General features: G+C 47.3%; 1 protein-coding gene across 1 annotated transcript in view; it reads left to right on the top strand.

Moving 5' to 3' along the window:
• NIBAN1 (niban apoptosis regulator 1) overlaps positions 1–20,078 on the top strand; it is a 145,895-nt gene that overhangs the window by 113,817 nt on the left and 12,000 nt on the right. Inside the window, exons 6-11 of the mRNA XM_064478085.1 lie at positions 2,965–3,080; positions 8,869–8,973; positions 9,263–9,425; positions 14,224–14,411; positions 17,283–17,444; positions 18,954–19,064. Of these exons, the coding sequence (XP_064334155.1) occupies positions 2,965–3,080; positions 8,869–8,973; positions 9,263–9,425; positions 14,224–14,411; positions 17,283–17,444; positions 18,954–19,064 (845 nt within the window). The remainder of the gene's footprint in view (positions 1–2,964; positions 3,081–8,868; positions 8,974–9,262; positions 9,426–14,223; positions 14,412–17,282; positions 17,445–18,953; positions 19,065–20,078) is intronic.

Here is a 20,078-nt window from a genome sequence, read left to right as displayed (position 1 = left end):
TGGCAGGAGAGCAAGTGGCTGATTGTGATCCCGGAACTTGTTCCCCTGGGATCTGTGGCAGGAAGTCGATTAAAGAGCTGATAATCTGGTTTCTCTCAAACACCTGTACAATCTGGCTGAGGTCAGCAGTACCTCTGCAAACAGCTTAGAAGAAATGAAGCTCACATTACCATGGCGATGCAGTTCTGTCTTTCACAAAGCAAGCCTTTGTTCTTTATTTCCTTAATGACCTGGCAGTTACCGTTGAACTTTGTTTACAATTATGAGAACCAATATCCGTAAAGCAACTTAGTATGTGGCAGATACTGGTCTAAAAGTTTTATATAAATTAATCAGTTTATAAGCTGAAAATGTAATGATGAATCAGTGATTAGATCCTTTTTCCCTTATGGAAAAGGAGTTAGTTAAAATCCAGTTTAAGTCTGTCTTAATGGGAGAGTCCAGAGTTCAGATCCTTGCCCTCATTCTTTTAAACTTCACTGCTATGTTCAGTGACTGCAATTTCCTTCATGCTCCTTTATTGGATTACTACCACATTTCTTCTCTGCCTGTATTAAGATGCCTCATCCCGCACCATTACTACCTTCTAGCTCTTCTATTTCTTCTTTGACATCTCTCTAACTCCCACATCATTGCCCTCAAATCCCATTTCTTCAGTTATTTTTTCCAAAGATCTTTGAAAAAGCAACCTCAGTGGGAGTGTCATCGCTGGCTTTGACATGGATATAGATGGCATGGACAGGATTTCAGGTACCTCCTGAAACACTAGTTACTGAGGTCAGCTGGGGGAGAAATAAGTAAATCTATCCTCCATGTAGGGACGTGAAGAACTCAAAACCTCGCTCCCAGGCTCACAGGCCTGGCAGCGCTCACTCCATCAATGCACCGCATTTTCTTCCATCTCTTTGTTTCCTGAGTTTGGAAATGAAAACAGCTGTTAAAAATAAGAGCACATGAGTCAGTTTTGAGTCTCAGTGTCATAATTACAGCTTCCGTCCCTGTTGGTGTATTTCTTCCCAGTGGGCTGAACCCATATCGCGGCCCCCTGCTTGTCAATGTTACACCAAGACCTTAATTTGTGTTTTCCGAACCTCTAAGATGAAACTCTAAGCCAATTGCCAAACCAGAAAAAAATAACAAGGAAGAAAATGCTTCAATTTAAAAACCGGATTCTTGGCATGCCCTTTTTCTGGTTTAGATTTTAACCAAAGCTTCACACTGACGTTAGGAATGTCAGTTGCTGTCCCACAGTTTTGAAGGTGGAGCTTCTGGCTTCCTGGTTCCCCCACCGTGAAGAATTCTGCTTGAATCTATGGAGGCGGTGCCTGGAGTTGTGCTTTCTCCTTCGAGTTCTGGGCCTTATGACCCCGTAAGCCAATCTCACAAGAGTCATGTGCGATCTATTAGCTGATTGTCACTTTTGGGAGCAGACTGACCCTCTTTTGGTTCTGCCCAGTCCTCATATCAACCTTTCCGTCCCTGACTGAGCAATCCCACTGGCTAAAGCCCTGAAGGTCCCCCCGGTGAACCAGCTGCCTTCAGCGGGCCGATCTGGCGTTGCCCTGCTGATGCAGACCGTGTGCTGTTGGCAGGAGAGCTCCGGGTCCTGTCGGGGGAGAGCCGGAGGCAGAAGGCTCTGCCCTTTCAGTCACGTCCCTTTACCCACTTTATTCCCCCTTTCTAAGATTTGATCTCCTTATTGTTAGATTAGATTACTTCTAGAATTCACTTCCCTGCTAAGATTTCTGTAATTCAGTTATCACTGTGTCCTCCATGAGCGAGTCTTATGTGTTGAAAGTCCTGCTGCTCAGTTTGGACTGCTCTAACACACACCAGCGTCTTGGAAGTCCGGGATCAAGGCGGGGGCAGAGCCTGAGTCTGGAGAGAGACAGAGAGAGACAGAGAGACAGAGACAGAGAGAGAGACAGAGAGACAGTTTTCTTACATGGGCTCTGACTCCGACATGAGGGCTCTGCCTTCGCGACCTCCCAAAGCCTCCATCTCCAAATACCATCACGCTGGGGACTGGGGTTCTGCATATGAATTTTAGGAGGCACAGGCATTCAGTCCACAGCAGAAGTGAAGCTATTCACATGCCTGGTGTGATCTGCGGAATTCTGGGAAAGCTGTTCGGCACACATAAAGTCTACCATTAGATATCCACCCCTTCGTGGTAGTGTATTATTTCTCAGATATAACACCTTTTAAATGTATCAGAAAGGCAAACGCAAAACCTCGTACGTGAGGTAATACCGTACAGCCCTTAGGGGCAGGCGCCGACGGCAGGCGCCCTGCGTGCCCGCCCCGACTAGCTGTGTGACCTTAGGCAACTAAGTCCGCTTTCTGCACTTTCAGTCTCCTCACCTAGAAACTGCAGGTGACAGTAACACGCACCTGAGAGGATTTTGTGAGGTTTCAGTGAAATCTGTGACATGCTTAGAAGAACAGCATCTTGCTATGTAAGTGTTAGCAAGTATCATCCTTCATTTGCATAAATCAGTGTATTATATTGATGTCCTTTTGACAGCAAGTTGCTATCAGGTCACAGAAAACTTGGAGTTTTGTTTGAGAAACTGGGAGAGATTCCTTGGGTACGTGAAGCTCTGTTAAGGAACGGTCGGCCCCAGTGGGGTGTTATGGTTGGTGGCATAAAGCCACAGAGTGCCTGGTGCCTGAAGGAAGCATTTACAAGAGAGAGGAAGAGGGAAAGATTTGCTCAGGTCCTAACCAGTATGTCCAGCAACTGACAGAATTCGTCAGCTGGTTTAGTAGCAAGTAATGTGATGCACACCTGCAAATGGACTTTGAATTCAGTTCTTGTTTACCTTGTCTGCGTCTCGCAATCCCACCCCTTGTAACATTCAGGTAACGCTAGGTCTCTGAGCCACTACACTTGAAGAACCACAGGAAAATGTAAGATCAAGTATTGTTTCTTTGCTAAATGTGCTTGCCTCTTCCTTTTAGATTACACGAAGCAGACAACGTTTGAAGCCCAGGCCTTTTTGGAAGCTGTGCAATTCTTCCGACAGGAGAAGGGACACTATGGCTCGTGCGAAATGATCACTGGGGATGAAATCCAGGTAACATGGGGCTCAGAATTTTGGATCCTTTTCTGAGTGGCAGGAGGTCAGGGTCATAGAAAACAATTTTAAAAAAAGTTGCAAGAATGGAAGATTTAGTTCCAAAGGCCATTTCTCTCCTTGCCTAGAAGTGTTTGGTCAGTAAGCTACTGGGCAGCCTCTGCAGAGACCTCCAGACCAGGAACTAAACAGGGCAGCCCCAAACACTGCAACCACAGTGGAAAAGCTACTTCTATTTTTTCTTTTTTTTTTCTTTCTGGAAAAAGCATTATTCTCTCCGATGACCTCATGCTTCCAGCCTGGAAGCAAATGTGAGCAGCGAGGCATGGTGCAAAGGGCGTGGTGAGGCTTTAGGTCAGCAGACTTGGGCTAGACCCTGCCAGGATCCTTAACCTCTTTTAGTCCCCTAGTGGTACTCCTGGTACTCCGTCTGAAAAAATTAAGAATGATGTTTGCCTTGCCGGGCTGTGAGAATTGAATGAGATGTTGTTGGAAGAGTATTTGGCACATAGTTGTCTTTATCTATGGAATGGTTTATAAATGACCTAATTGAAGGACACATATTAAAAGCATTAGAAAGTCTTCTGCGTGTTTCACGTACCTTTTCTAGTGCTCTGTCCCCTGTGGTTCCGTATAGTTTCCCACGATCCTGATGAGGTGCAGGTCATGGGCTAAGTGTCTTGGTTGGCTTGTACCGGGCACGTTGTTACAAATCTCCAAGGGAACTGTGTTGCACGATGTGACCCGTCCTCTGTGAGGACACCCATCACCCGGCTGATGCAGTCAGGAGGAGGAGGCTGGGTGTGGGCATTATTTAATTAGAGGCACACAGGGTCCAAGAGTGTTCTTCTTTGATTTTCCCCTCATATCCTAGAATACCTCTTTCTGGAGTCAGTGAAATTTTGTTTTTAAGGAAACAATATTTGGAAGGTGCCAGATGGCATCTTGCTTTTGTATGGTCATTAAACACCTAAAGCCGAAAACATTTTCTTTATTGTTCTGCCATATGACTCAGCATCTTCTCCTCTTCCTCCCCCCCCATGCCCTCCTCCTCTCCCTCTTTTTCCTTTCCCCTCCCCTCCCCTCTCCCCTCACTCTCCCTGTCCCCCTCCCCATCCCCTTCTCTTCCTTCTCCCCTCCCCCTCTCCGCCCCCTCCCTTCCCCTGACCCCTCCTCGTCCCTCTCCTCCTCCTCCCCTTTTCTTGGTGGATTCTAAACTCATTTATTTCCCATCCTGAAACTTAACTCAAGAACTTTAACCAATTCTTTGTTTCTGCTATTTGGAGGAAACACATCCACTTATAAATCAGAGAGGATTAAAGCCTAACTGTACTTAGGCCACAAAGCAAAATGAAAGCATAGGGGAGGCCGAACCATTTGCCACTGAGTGGCCTGTCAGAGAAACAACCATATTTAATGGATATACCAGTGGTAAAATGTCTCTGTGTGATACTTTTTATGTTCGAGTCCAAACTCTGTCTGTTCCACAGCCTCATGAGATGGGTGGAGCAGTTCTCATCTCTACTTTATAGATGAGAAAACTGAGGGAGACATATAGCAATTAAGTGACTTGCCCAGTTTTATTCATTCAACAATCATTTATTGAGCCACTCTATGCCAGGCACCATGCTGGGTGCTAGTGACCCTGAGATGGGCACGGCAGAGTGGTCTCTGCCCTGAGCAGCTGATTGTCCCAGGGTCATGCACCAAGTGGATAAATGGCCAAGAAACGATGGCTTCTGACTCCTGGTCCAGTGAAAGGTCAGCATCAACCGTGTGGCTGTCCCAAGTTGGACATGTACTTTGCTCCTTTTCCTCCCATTTGAAATCTCACACCAGCTCACATTCCTTCACGACACCCTTGGAAGCAGGTGCTTAGTGAGTCCTTTCTGTGAGTTGAGCATTGACTTAGTTTTCTTCCGCTGACCTTCTGCTCTTTGCTTGGGGCTGCTGTGTGCGAAGCGCTGTAAGGTGCAAGAGGGTGCAGTCGCTCATCCCTTGGCATCGCGGGGGGGCGAGTCATACCTAGAAACATCCGGAGAACAAGGCAGCCTTCGAAGCATGTGTGGGGTACAGGCGTGGTTCTGTACGTATCTGGATATCGCAAAACGTTAGCACGAAGCAGTCGTAGGAAGGTGCTAATTTTGCGGTATAAAAAAATACCTTAAGTGGGAAAACAAAGCAAAACAAAAACCAGAGAAGAAATGAATAAAAGCTGAAGTTATCAAGGCACCTAATGAAAAGTTTCGCTACCCCAGGAATCTGAGTGTCTTTGTGAGCACTGGAAGGGCATTTCACGATTATTTGTCCAGGTGAGAGAAAGGACATTCAGAGAGGCTGGTCCAAAGTCACAAAGCCAGTCTGTGACAGAAATGCATTTTGAGCCATGTCAGGTGATCCCTAGAGAAGCTGGTGAAAGGAAATGCTTTCCAAGACTGGCCCGTGCGGGGCCTGGGAGGAGCCAGCTTCGTCATGACCGCTTACATACGGGGCAGAAGCAGCGTCTGTCCTGGGACTCACACAGAAAAAGCAGTCAGGAAGCTGCCGCATAGCTAAAGAAAATGGCACGGCATAGCTGAGTTTGAGAATATGACATCTTTTGTTTAAAGCACTGAGTTTATTTGCATTTTTTTATGTCTGCTGAGAGCTTACTCACAACATTGCCCTAACCTCCTACCCTAGGGGGCTGTGTTCAGAAGATTTTCAGCATTGTTATGTGATTATCTTCACAGTAATGACTCACACAGCAAGAATGACTTGCCCTGATGGTGATGGCTATTTTAGGCAAGTGTCCAGGCAAAGCAAGTATCTTAGAATAACTTGCCTGACAGATTCTTAAGGTGAAAATATTTGTACACCAGTAAAAAGCATCAATGTATTTTTGCTTGTCAATAAAAATGTATCAAATGAAGTCATAAGGGAAAGAATTTTGTGATATGTAAATATAAGTTATGTGGTATATATAAATATTTTTTGCCTTTAAATTAACCAGACAGGCCAAAAGAATAGCTCATAGTTCCCACAGATCAGGATGGTTTCAAGACCAGAAAACCATTTACATCTTTAGGCTTTGTTCATATGTTCCAGGGTAGTCCTTTGCCTAATGACCTTGAGGTGTCCCCTTTAAATGGATTCTTTCACCCACGGCTGCTCTGTAACACAAAGGGCACGAGGCCAACAGCCCGGTCAGGCCAAGGGGGTGGCCCCCCCGGCCTCGCCTTCCTCACGGCCGCAGTATCTGGAAGGCCACCCGAGCTGCGGCCTTCAGGGGGTGAGCCGGGGTTTGCTGGCCTTGATCAACCGAATGGCATGTTGGGTTTCTCACATGTGCAGTGGGATGTTTCATCTCCCAGTTAAATCCCAGCAGTTACATTTACACACACACACCCCTTTTTCAAAGCACAGGTGATATTTTTAGGTCCCTGATGGTAAGATTCAGTGGAATCCTAGCCTGGGGAGAGAAGGTTGGGGGGGCCTCTTCATTCGTATGTTATTTTACAGTAGATTAGCTACTTTCTGTAGAACAGCCCGAGTGCCCTGGACCCTGCTCGGGACGGCCGATGGCGGCGGGGAGCCCGGAGTAGGCCCCGGGCTGCTGAGGAGCAGCGCTCGGCCAGGTGGGCCGGGGCTGGGGGTCCCGGGAAGAAGCCGAGCCGCTGGGGCCCTCAGGCCCTGCCTGCCCCCGGGGCTCTTGTCTAATCACAGCCCCCCTTGCAACCCACTCCCCTCCCCCTCCTTTTTTTCCCAGACATGTTTCCTTTTCCAGCTCCTACGTTATAAAATCGAACCACATTTCTTGGAACGTCGTATGGGAAAGACAGAAGTCTACAGGCCCACCCAAGTGGAGCTCTCTTTCCCTTTGGACTGTAGAACGCTTTCAGCCTTCAAGTCCCTTCCTTGCTCAGGCTCAGAGGCAAACCAGTCTCTGCAAAAGGATGAATTCAGACAATTGTTAGGATTCCTGAGTTTAATACTTTTCAACAAAGATAATATTTCCCATAGATTTTAAGTCCTGGCTTCAGTCTCCTCAGGCTCTCGGCTCCCTCTCGCCTTGCCACACTGTCGTCACCCCTGGGCAGACATGTTCCAAACAAGAACTTACCCCACTGGGCCAGCTGGGGGTTCATGAATTATTGATCACGTGCTTGACTCTAATTTTTGGACTTGTTGATTTCTATGGAGTTTGCACATGTCAACTTCCTCTTAGACTCCTCAAAAATGCTGGTTCACCTCTCGAGGGGCCCCCAGAGAAGGATTAAGAAAGGTAAAAACGCCCCCACCGATGAATGACTGAGCCTGGTGGAAATCCTACCCCACTATAGTCTTTGTCACACCCAAGTTCCACGTTGCAAATGACAGGAGCCCCATTCATGCGCTGACCCTCGAAGCCTCCTCTCCTAGGGACCCCCAGGCCCAGGGGGGACTGGGGGACTGGCCCACCTCCACCCTGAGGGCGTTCCTGCCCAGGTCAGTTGGAGCCCACATCCCGCTGTAAACAGAGCCCTGGTGAAAGGCAAAATCTAGTGAGCTCGTGAGTGCTCCCACTAGCATGAGGCTGACCGATGACCTCAGAGAAAAGCCTGTCTTAATTCCCAAAGCTTATGAGCTTTTATGAGAAAGTCAATTACTTTGGACAAATATTATTTTAAATTCGTTGAACAGATGTCCAGTGGTTCTCTACTTCTCTGCCTGTCTCCATTCCCCCAAATAACTCTTGTTCTGTTATAAATCTTGGGCTGGAGCCTGATGTTGAAAGCTGAGCTGTGAGCCCCAAGACTCATGGTAAAAGTGAATCCAAACACCAGCGCTGCCCCAGCTAGGGCGGCGGGTGTGAAGACGAAGGGCCAGGGCTACGTGGAGCCTTGTGCGTGGCCGGAGAGATGACTGCTCAGATTCAAAAGAAATATTTTCATTGAGCCAAGAAAAATTCTGGGAACAATTTTTTTTAAAGACACTCTGAAAATTGACAGTCCCCTCCCATATTCTGCTCATTCCACAAATAGCCAGTTGCTCCAAAGTGTTTGTTACTCCTTTTTTGCTCCCCCTAAACTTTAAAGAAGCTAGAGGTGGGGATTCAGGGTGCAGTGGGAAAAAAGAGCATGAAGATACTGAGATCCCAAGAAGGCTTGAGGAGAACTGGTCTCGGGGGACACAGGCAAGGACTCGAGCCACCAAAACCTAGGCTGACCCCCTTCACAATTCTGCTAAGGGTGCCCTTCGCCGTAACTGAAGTTCCCCTCTTATCCTAAGTGCACTAGAGTCTGCAGTTTGAATATGAGAAGTTTGTTAGGGTTAGGGTTAGGGTTAGGGCAAAGAAAAAAAGAAAAAGAAAGAAATGAATATGAGGAGTTTGAATCTGAGGAATCGGTCCTTTCCGATGGGAAAATGTCTGCAGATGTGACTGTTTCTTGCAGGTGCTTAAGAATTTTTTAATGTTTTTTTAAACACGTTTTTATTGAGTTATAGTCATTTTGCAATGTTGTGTCAAATTCCAGTGTAGAGCACAATTTTTCAGCTATACATGAACATACATATATTCCTTGTCACATTTTTTTTCGCTGTGAGCCACCACAAGATCTTGTATCTATTTCCCTTCTAACATTGTCTTCCTTGAGATGTCTGTGGCCTCAGACCAGAGCCGAGCTGTGAACCTGACAGATTCCGTGTGCCCAGCACGGGCTTACGTAGCCAGGACTGGGAGGGCCGGTCAGGACACCTTCAGTTGCCCCAGCGCTCAGATTTAGTTGTCACCAACTGAACCAGCTCTGGGGCCTCTTCCTCTCGACAGATCCTGAGTAACCTGGTGATGGAGGAGCTCCTGCCGACTCTTCAGACAGACCTCCTGCCCAAAATGAAGGGGAAGAGAAACGACAGGAAGAGGGCCTGGTTCGGCGTAAGCGATGGTGCAGCTGTGCTGCGCCAAACGGACGTTCCCTTCCCTTCCCTTTTTAGGGTTTTTTTTAATACATAATTCCTTCCCTGCGTGGGGAAAGGCCCAGTCTGCTCGGTGTCACTCACATGAGGACTAATCCAAACAGACTCTAACTGCGAAAGGAAAACGAGCAATGTGCGCGCGGTCTTGTTTATGTTGTGATGGGAAGTGATTAATCCTTCCCCCTCTGCTTGACGCCGTGGGGCGCTGACGCACGGCAGAGCCCCGATTTATGTGTTTTCTGTCGCAGCTCCTGGAAGAGGCCTACACCCTGGTTCGGCATCAAGTTTCAGAGGGATTCAGTGCCTTGAAGGAGGAATGCAGGGCTCTGGCCAAGGGCCTGGAAGGAACCATCCGCTCAGACATGGATCAGATTGTGAACTCAAAGAACTTCTTAACTGGAAAGATCAAAGGTCAGTGGAGACAGTCCAGGCTCCTACGAACTAAATGAGCTGTGCGTTTGGGGCTGTCCCGCAGAGCTGGGATGGATGGTTTTAGAGGAGACCTAAACTGAGGGGCTCGGGAGGAGGTGACCACCGCCGTAACAGGAGCGAGCTGGGGCTGCTTTCAGGGGCCCAGGCCTGCCCACGGAAACCGCAGTGACGAGCGGCTCCTGTGCCGTGGGTGTGCCTGGGCGCTGCATCTCTCCCGCTGTAGTGCTTGTTACACCAGACTGTCGCGCTCCTGCCCCTGCTGCAAGCTCCCTAAGGGGAGGGCCAGGCCGCCCTGGCTCACTCAGGGTTCCCAGGGCCTGGTACCAGGCCTGCTGCATGCAGACGCACGATGAATATCTGAATCCGTGGGCTAGCAGATTTTCGTTTAACAAGAAAAACAAAACACTTTTGGCGTAGAGTCAATAAATCTGGATCCTACAGGTCTTCCTCGACACACAAGGTGACGTCCCAATAAACCCGTTGTAAGTCGAAGATGCATTTCATACGCCTAACCTACCGAGTATCATGGCTCAGCCTGGTGAGATGTGCTCAGAACACTTCTGTTAGCCCGCAGTTGAGGAAAAGCACCCAACACCGAGTCTGTTTTATAATAAAGTGTGGAATATCTCGTGGGACTGATTGAACACTGTACTGAGAGGGGAAGTCGGAATGGCTGTGCAGGTGTAGGACGGTTGCCAGTGTATCGGCTGCCACTGTCCTGATGCTGCCCTGTCCAGCATCACGAGGGAGCTTCGTACTGCTCGTCACGAGCCCAGAAGGAGATCAGCATTCAGAGTCTGAAGTATGGTTTCTACTGAATGCAGATTGCTTTGAACCTTAAAAAATCCGAGGGAGAACCATCGTATGAGTCAGTGACTGTCTGTGGTCCCAGCTCTTACAGCTGGTCACACAGGGCGGTCCCTCAACGTCAGTGTCCTCCTCCTAAATCACGAGGGCCTGTGAGATTGGGGTCCGCAAACTGTGGCCCTGGGGGCCCAATCTGGCCTGCCATCCGTTTCTGTCAATAGAATCTTATTGGAACACATCTATGCCCATTCATCTGTCTTGTCTGTGGCCGCTTTCATGCCACAAGGTCACAGCTGAGTCGTTGGAACTGACACCTTACAGACCTCAAAGCCTTAAATGTTCACACGGTGGCCCTGGACGGAAGACAGTCTGCCCGTCTCCTCACAGGGGCCTTAGATGGCTTCTGAGGGTTCTACAGGATAGAATTCTGCGGTTGGGCACCCCTGCAGCCCCAAAGCACACCGCACTGAATGTCATTTCAGGGGGAGAGCAGGCCGGCCCATCTGGGGTCGCGTATCAGCAGTCTTCTCACATAGCCAGTCTTCAAACTTCTCACTCACTCATTCATTTAAAAAAAATACTCGCTCAGCGCTTTCTGAGCAAGACGACGGAGCTCTCACGGTGAAGCGGGAAGAGTCCACGCCTGTGCTCAAGAGACTTAGCCTCTGCTGAGGCTCTCGGCTTGGTGGATTCGCCTCTGCGCCCCAGGCCCTGTTCGAGCTGCAGCCCGGCTTGCTCCAGGCTCTTCTAACAGGCCCTCCTGAGAGGAGACTGGCGAGGCTCACCTGGAGCAAAGTTGTGCGTGTCTGAATCTGTTGTTTATTTGAGCCAGATATGAACTAACTTCGGACTGTTTTCTGTTTCCTATGATCCAGGTCTCTTATTCCTCTATTAGCACAGCTGATCTAGGGTTGAGTGTGTTTCTGCAACTTAAAACTACTAACACTCAACTCCTGTACCCGAGTACAGACCTCTTTTCTGGGGCTGAGCAGAGCCTAACTGTGGCCATTCTCCTGGCCTGAATTAAACCAATCTGTCTTTCTCTCTTGCCTGAGTCTCTGTGGTTCCGGTATATTTCACATAAGCTGGAAAAACTTTCTGCCCTGGACTTTTTTGGTTTTGTTTCCTAAAGGAAGCCTTGAAAGGAAGTCATGATCAAGTCTTTTTAAAACAGAATATCAGAAACAAATTTTTTACCAGGCCTCTGGTTCTCCATCTTTAATAAAATAAGGCAGTGCACGTCAAGCTGCATGTTAGAAGGCTTTGGATTTTGAAGAAACTTTGAGAGTATTAAAGTAGTCACCTCGTTATTTCCTCCCATATGACCCTTGGGAGTGAAGCAACTGGTGTAAGTTCTGCTCCACAAGCACGGATTCATTCAATAAGCATTTATTCTGCTCCTGCTGAATACAAGGTCTCTGAAGAGTCAAAGAAGAAGACATAATTTTACAAACAGGAGAGGATAAAAGACACTGAAACAGAAGGAAAAATACGGTGACTTCCACAAGAGAGGCAAGAACAGAGAGCGCCGTGGTCCCCAAGCAGAAACCATTTCAACATCAAAAAAACCTGTGGGCCCCGGCAGTGAGAATGCTGGGTTAGTGTCAGCTGATTGGGAAGAATGATAATGCTGACAGGTTGGGCCGGAGCTGACAGGTACCGAGTACTTCCAGAGGGTCCCACACGGGCCTGTGCACTTTGAACAGAGTGAACTCATTTAATCCTCAGCATAACCCTCGGAGTGATGACTCTTAGGATCTCCATTTTACAGATAAGAAAATTGAGGTAGAGAGTAACTTTCCTGAGATTCCAAAGCTAGAATGTGACAGTCAGGCCAAGTCCAGCCCCCGGGCCTGGCGTCCTCTCTGAATCACTCTGCGCAACTGAATGAACGTACGGCACAAGACGTGATTCAACAGCAGCAGCTCTGCGTCCCTGAGAAGCAGCAGGGCGCACCTGTGTGGGAGGTAAAATTTATCCGATCGTTAAGGAAACACCAGCAGATCGTAGTTCAGGAAGCCGTGTGGTGGTTCCAGGCACTAAGCTGTCCCAGATGGGTGAAATTTGAACTTGGCCTTGAGGAGGTGAGTAGGATGTTGATAAGCAGAGGTGGAGGTAGGAAGGCACAGGTGGAAGGAACCCTGAATAAAGGCACGGAGAGAGGGCTGGAGCACACACTGGCACCTAGGCACGGGGTGGGGAGGGTTGGGCAGAGAGGAGCTTGGCCTCCCATCACCCCTGCCTGTGCCTGTCTCTGCCCCCACCCCGTGGGGGACATCAGCCAGCTGCTAAGCCTTTACTGTATATTAATAACCCATGTTCATGATTATTCTGAAATTTCAATTAGATGTTTTTCAAATAGTTCTCTCAGAGTTCATTGATAAAAACTTCATTTATCCTTTTGGCAACAATTTTGCATTTTGGTATCAAGAAAGTTATCTTTTGAAGTCATAGACTGTTTCATATTTGAACCATACAATAGAAAGTGTTCTGTTCCCCTGGTAATTCTATGACCTGGTTAATATTTTCCATCCCCCAAATGTATGAGTTATTCATAATACCAGTAGCATTGGCCATCTCAGAGTCTCAGACTAGTGGGCAGATCCTCCATAACTCTGTGAAATATTTCTGCAAATTGAAGTGAGAATGTAGCCATCTGTCTCACCATCAGCAAGTTATTTGCCAAGAAAAATTAAGAAATACTTATGAATAATAATTCTGGATCTGAAAATTAAGGTGTGACCTTGGTCAAGTCATCTAACATCTCCAGGCCCCCTTTTTGCCTTTTGTAAAAGAAGGACTGGACATGGGGTGAGTTCATGCCTCCCTGCTCAGTTCTGTGATGCCATGACAAGGCTGGGTCACTTCCCTGGCTGCGCAGAGCTGGCCTTCCATCCACGAAGTGGGAGCAGACTGCCTTTACTGTATCGCTGCTTCCAAACCTGGCCAGTCCTGAGAATCACCTTAGGACTTAAAAAAAAATGCAGATTTCCATGTCCTGTCCAAACTTACTGACTCACAGCTTTACTATGCTCTTCCTCTTCTAAATCAAAGAGCTGTATTTCCTCCAGGAAGTAAGAATACAGTTACATCTAACCCTCTTTATGGTTTTCTGTCCTCTCTCTGTTTTTGTCATGGAGCACATCATCCTTGATTATCAGAAAAAATAGCGTCTTTAAAAAAAAATAGGGGTGTGGATGGGAGGCAGGGTAGCAAACTGATTGGAATTTGTTTCCATTTGCCCCCAAAAAGACTGTACTTGAGTTTTTAAAAAGTCTCTTGAGGAGGGGGAAGGGAAATTGAGTTATATCAACTGATTCACCCTTAGAGAAATGAGTTAAAACCGAGTAAGTTGTGTTTTTAGAAGACACGCTGTATGCATTTATAATGACGATGATTGATAGTAAATAGATGGGCCATTAGCATTTTCTTTCTTCCCTTCCTTTCTTTCTTTCTTTCTTTCTTTCTTTCTTTCTTTCTTTCTTTCTTTCTTTCTTTCTTTCTTTCTTTCTTTCTTTCTTTCTTTCTTTTTCTTTCTTTCTTCCTTCCTTCCTTCCTTTCTTTTTCTTTCTTCCTTCCTTTCCTTCCTTCCTTCCTTTATTTCTTTTCTTTCTTCCTTCCTTCCTTCCTTCCTTTCTTCTGTCCTTCCTTCCTTTCTTCCTTTCTCTCTTTTTGTATTAGGCATTGCGTATTCACAGGGGATCAAGCAGAAAAAGGCATTTCATCCCAGGACAGGAAATCTAGGGGAGAGGAGAGACTCTCTTTGTGCCAATCTCAAAGCGTCTGGTGGTTTTCGGTCCCAGTGGAGGCCAGCACAGGACTCACTGTGCTGGTCCTGCTCACCCGTCCACACTTGCCTTGGCTGTGCTAAAGGACCCCGTGGGGCACCGTCCAGCCCTGGCCCCTGGACCGATGCCTCTGGGTCCACTTTTGCCCTAACTCCCCGTTTTCTGACTGTTTCCTGCCTCAGCGTTGGTGGCCCAGCCAGCAGAGAGAAGCTGTGTGGAGAGTGTGCAGCCATTCCTGGCGTCCATCCTGGAGGAGCTCATGGGACCAGTGAGCTCAGGATTCAGTGAAGTCCGTGCACTCTTTGAAAAACAAGTGGATGAACTCAGCCAGAACTTTCAGACCGCCAAAGACAGTGCCCAGCTAAAGGAGGTAGGCTACAAGCGGAGGAGTGGAGTGTGCGTGGTCTGCCTGGGGCTGCCTGTTTTGTGGGTCTTTATCTGCATTCATTCATTCTCCTCTCCCTCCTTCCTTCCCACCCTTCCTCCTTCCTTCCATTCATCTGCCCTTCCATCTGTTCATCCGGTCTTTCTTCCATTGATCCAACCACATTTTTCAACCATCCACTCATCCGTCTGTCTACCTGATTTCTTTTGATGGTTTTCAAGTTGCAAAAATAATATGCCTTCATAAGTGAAACAGTATACTCCGAGATTAATATAAAGGCGAAATTAATCACCATCGCCCGTACCTACCTGGTGCTACTCCACCACCAGCTCCTAGGCCATCTCCCCTCCCAGCTCCCTGAATTAACTAATATAAACAGCTTAGTATGCATCCTCATACACTTCCTCCTTATCCATACAAACATATAAGCATGTATCCTCATTTCTATAAACTTTGTTGGTTGGTTGGTTGGTTTCCAAAAATGCAGACTCATGAGGAAAACCAGCTTCCTCACAGTATGGGACCAGCGGCAGCATCACCCAGCTGCTAAAAATGCAGGTTCTCAGGCCCCGCTGGTGACCCACAGGACCAGGAGCTCCGGGGTGGGGCCCAGTGGTCTGCTGTAACAAGACCTCCAGAGGACCTGCTGCCCCTTAAAGCTGGGGCTCACTGGCGGACAGAGCTGGGCAGCTTGTTGTATCACGATGGACATCCCTTCAAGGCAGTGGATGAAACCAGATGCTTCTGTTTCTTTTCTTTTCCTTTTTTTATGCACACACACATGTGATTGTATAGAAAGGGGGTCAGTCTGTAAACATTTTGAGGTTTCTTATTGCAGCCTTTTCCTTTACTCTCTGTCCTCTGTCTGTACCTCACACCCCGCTCAGTTAACCAGTGTTAACAGCTTAGCATGTGCCATTCTCTGCTTTTTCTCCATGCCTGTATATCATATAAAACACACATTTTATAGGCTATTTTTTTTCCTATTGTTTGCCCTTAGAAAAATGGGGTTATATTATATAAATTGCTCTGTTTATCAGTTTTCTCACTCAAAAATACCCCATGAAACTGTTTTTACCTGTTCTAGCTCTAAATCTTTTTTGTAATAGCTGCATAATATTTCATGTGTGGACATACCTTGATTTATCCAACCATCCAAATATTGTTGGCACTATGAACAAAGCTGTGATAAATAACCTTGTTGCATATATTCAGATACTTTTTTTTATTGAGTTATAGTCAGTTTACAGTGTTGTGTCAGTTCCTGGTGCACAGCACAATGCTTCAGTCATACGTGAAAACAGATATATCCTTTTTCACATTCTTTTTCACTGTGAGCTACTATAAGATATTGAATATATTTCCCTGTGCTATACAGTATGAACTTGTTTATCTATTTTATATATGCCTGTCAGCATCTGCAAATCTCGAGCTCCCAGTCTGTCCCTTCCCACCCTGTTCAGATACTTTGATACTTTTGTTTCCACGGATTAGATTCCTAGGACAGGGCTGTTAGGTTGAAAGGCAGGACTATTTCTCATGTTAACTGACGCTTCCATTTGCATCCCCCACAAAGGATTTGAATTTTACATCTCACCAGTTGTACACGACAGAATACTTTTCCCTTAAATTCCCATCAGCATTAGGGAATCACTTGTTTAAACTTTTTGCCAGTCTTATAAGAGCAACATGGTAACCAGTTTTTCCTCTCCTGTCTGTTTAATTGATACTTAAAAAAAAAAAACAAAAAAAACAGACACATTACATGTGATGTGACAAGGGGCAAGTTTGGCAGGATGCTTTTGATCATGAATTCTACTTCAGTGGTGCTCTCCAGAGCTGACTTCTTAAAGACAGTAATGTTTTCCCTTTACAAGCAAAGAGAGTGGGCCCTTGTTAAATTCCTGCTTAGAAAAATCTGGAATTCTAGATTTCTCTCTTTTCTGTGACCTGAACCTCCCTGTATTATCCACACTCACGCTGTTACTGTGTTACTCCCCAGTTCTCCCTCAGCCTCCGTTTTCAGCACCTCTCTTTCTATCTTCTCTTTCTCCACCCACTCTCCTGTTTACTCCAGACCTCCAATATTCAATTTTAAAAATGACTTTTAGGTCAGCTTGGAAAATAGGATGCGTGCTGTTGGCAACGACGCACGCGGCGTAAGAAGACGGGGATAACCCGTGACGTCTTTAGTGGACGAGGTCTGTCGCTCTCCCACTTGCTGGAAGCCGGACGGCCTCATCGATCAAGTTATCCCTTGTATAGCCTAGAGGAGGGGGGATGCCAGGTTATAAAACTGGATGCTTCTTCCAGGCCAGGCTGCTTCCCAGCTCACCCATCCCCTCATCCATGAGTGGAGGGAAGCCCTGTGGGCGCTGCCGGGGCCGCAGAGGACTGTGGGGGCTCTGGCTTTCCCCTGAGAGCGCAGGAGCCCGGGGGCGCCCTGACCCTCTGGGGTTTCCTGAGGGAGATGTCACTCATTAAAGAAGGGTTTGGAGGCTCCTGGGCCCAGCCGTTCCAGTGCCAGAGAGCCCACCTGAGTGCCTGAGCGCTGGAAGGGGACGCTTGGGGTCCATCGAGAGCCTGGGAAGACTGGAGCCCACCGACCGCATCCCGGGGTGCCTCCGTCCTCCCTCTGGCTCTCAGACCAGTCTCCGTCCTAGCAGCAAAGTGGCCTCAAGGACCCACCTAAGGAGGGAAATAGGACAATGAAGAGGTCACAGATGCAGTGATCTGAGAAGTCATCACTCTAATAACATATGTTTGATTGTTTTAAAATTTATGTCATACATAATAGGTACGTTAAATGGTTCCTAAGTCTGGGGCTGTTTAACTTTTCCCTTCCCCAAAATGCAGCATCTGGACCGGCTTACGAGTCTTCCACTGGACTCCATGAAGATGGAACCTTGTTATATTAAAGTCAACCTGCTTCAGGAGCACCTGCAGGATCTCAAGAGCCGTTTCAGATTCCCCCACATCGATCTGGTGGTTCAGAGGACCCAGAACTACATGCAAGAGGTGGGGGCATTGGGGTCGTCTGCGGTGGGTGAGGATAGGGGCGCGGAGAGACGAGTGTGGCCAGTGAGGCAGGTGCACTGGTGCAGCTCTGGGAAGCAAGGCATCGTGCTGGGCGAGGACACACTCTGCCCTGCTCCAGCTGGTTTCATCTTTCTTCCATATTGATGAGCATCGTAGAGAAGAAATATCTCAGGGAAATAAAGCAGCATTAATTGATAATTACTTGATTTGTCAAATCAGTGCCTTTAATGTCAGCTGCACATTAGAATCCTCCAGGGAGCTTTTAAGAAGTACGTCCAGACCACATTCCTAGTGATTCTGAAATCTTTTTTTTTTCTGATAATTAAATGCTTCTTTAATTCATACTGCTTTAAATATGCAGCCAGGATGGAGAACCACTGGCTTGAATTAATTCCCTAACCTAGTTAAAGGTCAGTCAATCAATCACGCAGTCGCAGCTTTAAGTCTGGACTTCTTGAGTCCGCTTGGTAGGTTCCTTTCCTTCCCACGGGGAACTTTTTCTCCAGGAACAGGAATGAATGGCACAAACTTGTTCTGTATTATGGTCCTTTCTAAGTGAAGGACAGGTGTGATCATCGGAGCCATGAGAGTACATTTCTACTCCGTATGCTCCAGGGGCGCCTCCTGTGGGGCTGGACAGTGTGCCGGCTCCCGCCTCAGGGAGCTGATGGCGACACAGATCCTTGGATAAACTCACGGCAGTGTTGGGGGTGCTTTCAGACTGCAGGCTCGGGAAAGAAAGGAGCATTTTTTTTCCATAAAAGTTATAGGCAGGATTAAGTGGTACATTTTATTTATTATCTAGCTTCTGAGTTGTAAGATATCAAAGATGGACAAGGAACAAAGTTGGTCAATGGTTTAACAGAAGGTCCTTTAGTAGTACTGGACCCCGGTGAAATGGCTGCAGACACAAGTGCAGAGAATAAGGAATCTGAACTCCTTCTGTTTCCTAACCCATGAGCATCTCACCCACCTTCTCCACCAACCGCGGACCCTGCCTCCCTTCCCGGCCTGGCAGGGGAGGGAAGGGAAGTGAGGTGGTAGACTGGAAAGCGGGGCGGGAGATGTGCTGGCATGGTGTACCTCCCCCTGAAAGTGGAGATGCAGGACTCAGGAGCCAAAAAGTAATCGGAGAGGTCTCCCACCTGACTTGGTTAAGCCCTGGCTGTGGGTACCAAAGAGCAGAGGAAGGGGTTGGTCACGGAGACGGTGATCTCCTCAGCCCCACGGTCTTGGGCTTTCCAGGTCAGGGTGGAAAGAGAAGGGATCAGAAGTTACACATACACGCATACGTACGTGCACAGTTGTGTGTGTGTGTGTGTGTGTTTCCTAGCTTGAGGACCTGTTGCCCTGGGTCACCCCCAGGGTGCTGCCCTGAGGGCGTCATCTCTGAGGCTCAGCCCTTCCCTTCTCTCCAGACCCCTGCAGACCTGGGGGTGCTGACCCAGCCTGACTGCGGTCTGTTTCTGTGTTGCTCTTGGTTTCCAGCTAATGGAGAACGCAGTGTTCACGTTTGAGCAGCTGCTCTCCCCACATCTCCAAGGCGAGGCCCCCAAAACCACAGTTGCCATCGAGAAGGTTAAGCTCCGAGTCTTAAAGGTAAGACTGTTCTCTCGTTTGTGGGAAGCACGAAGCAAGAACACGACCCAATTTTTTTATTTTTTAAATTTTTATTTATATATTTTTTATTATGGGAGGGGAGGATTTTTTTTTAATGGGGGTACCGGGGATGGAACCCAGGACCTCGTGCATTCTAATAGGCACACGCTGTACCACTGAGCTATACGCCGACACCTCCATTTCTTTTGTTAAGTGGAAAATACCAAGTTCTCTCTTTCACTTGCACCCCCCCTCCCCTTTTTAGCTTTTTCCCTCCTCTTCCCTCCGAGTTACCAGTGGCTTTCATCCAGCTGCAGTGCCCCTGACTTCCGTGCTGATTCTGCCATCTAGTGGCTACTTTAGGGACCACAGGCCCTCAGCATCCTTGTTTATCTGCCAGAAGTGACACATCTGGGCTTAGCTGAGTAGCAGTTGGACTTGATATTTATTGGCTGTCCACTAAACAAAGAATTGTGATAGGTATTACGTGGAATAGAAAAATAGGCAAGGCACACTCTTTCTTCAAAGAGTTTACAGGGTAGTAAAGCCCACTTAAATGAAAAATTTTTCAGAAAAATCAAAATCTCATGGCAAAGGAAACACTCCAAGGAAAAGATGCCTACTGTATGAAATTGTTTTAAATGTGCTTCGTGCATAAGTACATATCAAAATGCTTGTAATAATAGGAGCTTGCCTATGTAGGGCATCTTTTTAAGCTTCCCCCCCCCACCAAAAAAAAAAAACAACTGTTTCGATTCTCCCAAAACCTTGTGAGAGCAAAGAAATATTGTAGAGATGAGGAAACGAAGTCCCTGAGATCTGACATGACTTACAGAAGCTCAACAGGCTAGTCAATGGGAGCTTAGAGCTAAAAGTACCCCCAAACCTAGTCCACGAATTTTTTATGACCTACTTTCCCTATACGGGGCTTTGGAGCAGAAGTTCAAAGTCTCACAGAGCCTAGGAGGGGGTCCCTGAACTTCAGGTCTGATCTTAATGCCTCACAGGCAGTAG

The sequence above is a fragment of the Camelus dromedarius genome, chromosome 23, assembly GCF_036321535.1.
Source record: "Camelus dromedarius isolate mCamDro1 chromosome 23, mCamDro1.pat, whole genome shotgun sequence".
Lineage (NCBI taxonomy): Eukaryota > Metazoa > Chordata > Mammalia > Artiodactyla > Camelidae > Camelus > Camelus dromedarius.
This window is presented reverse-complemented; position numbering and strand designations above follow the sequence as displayed.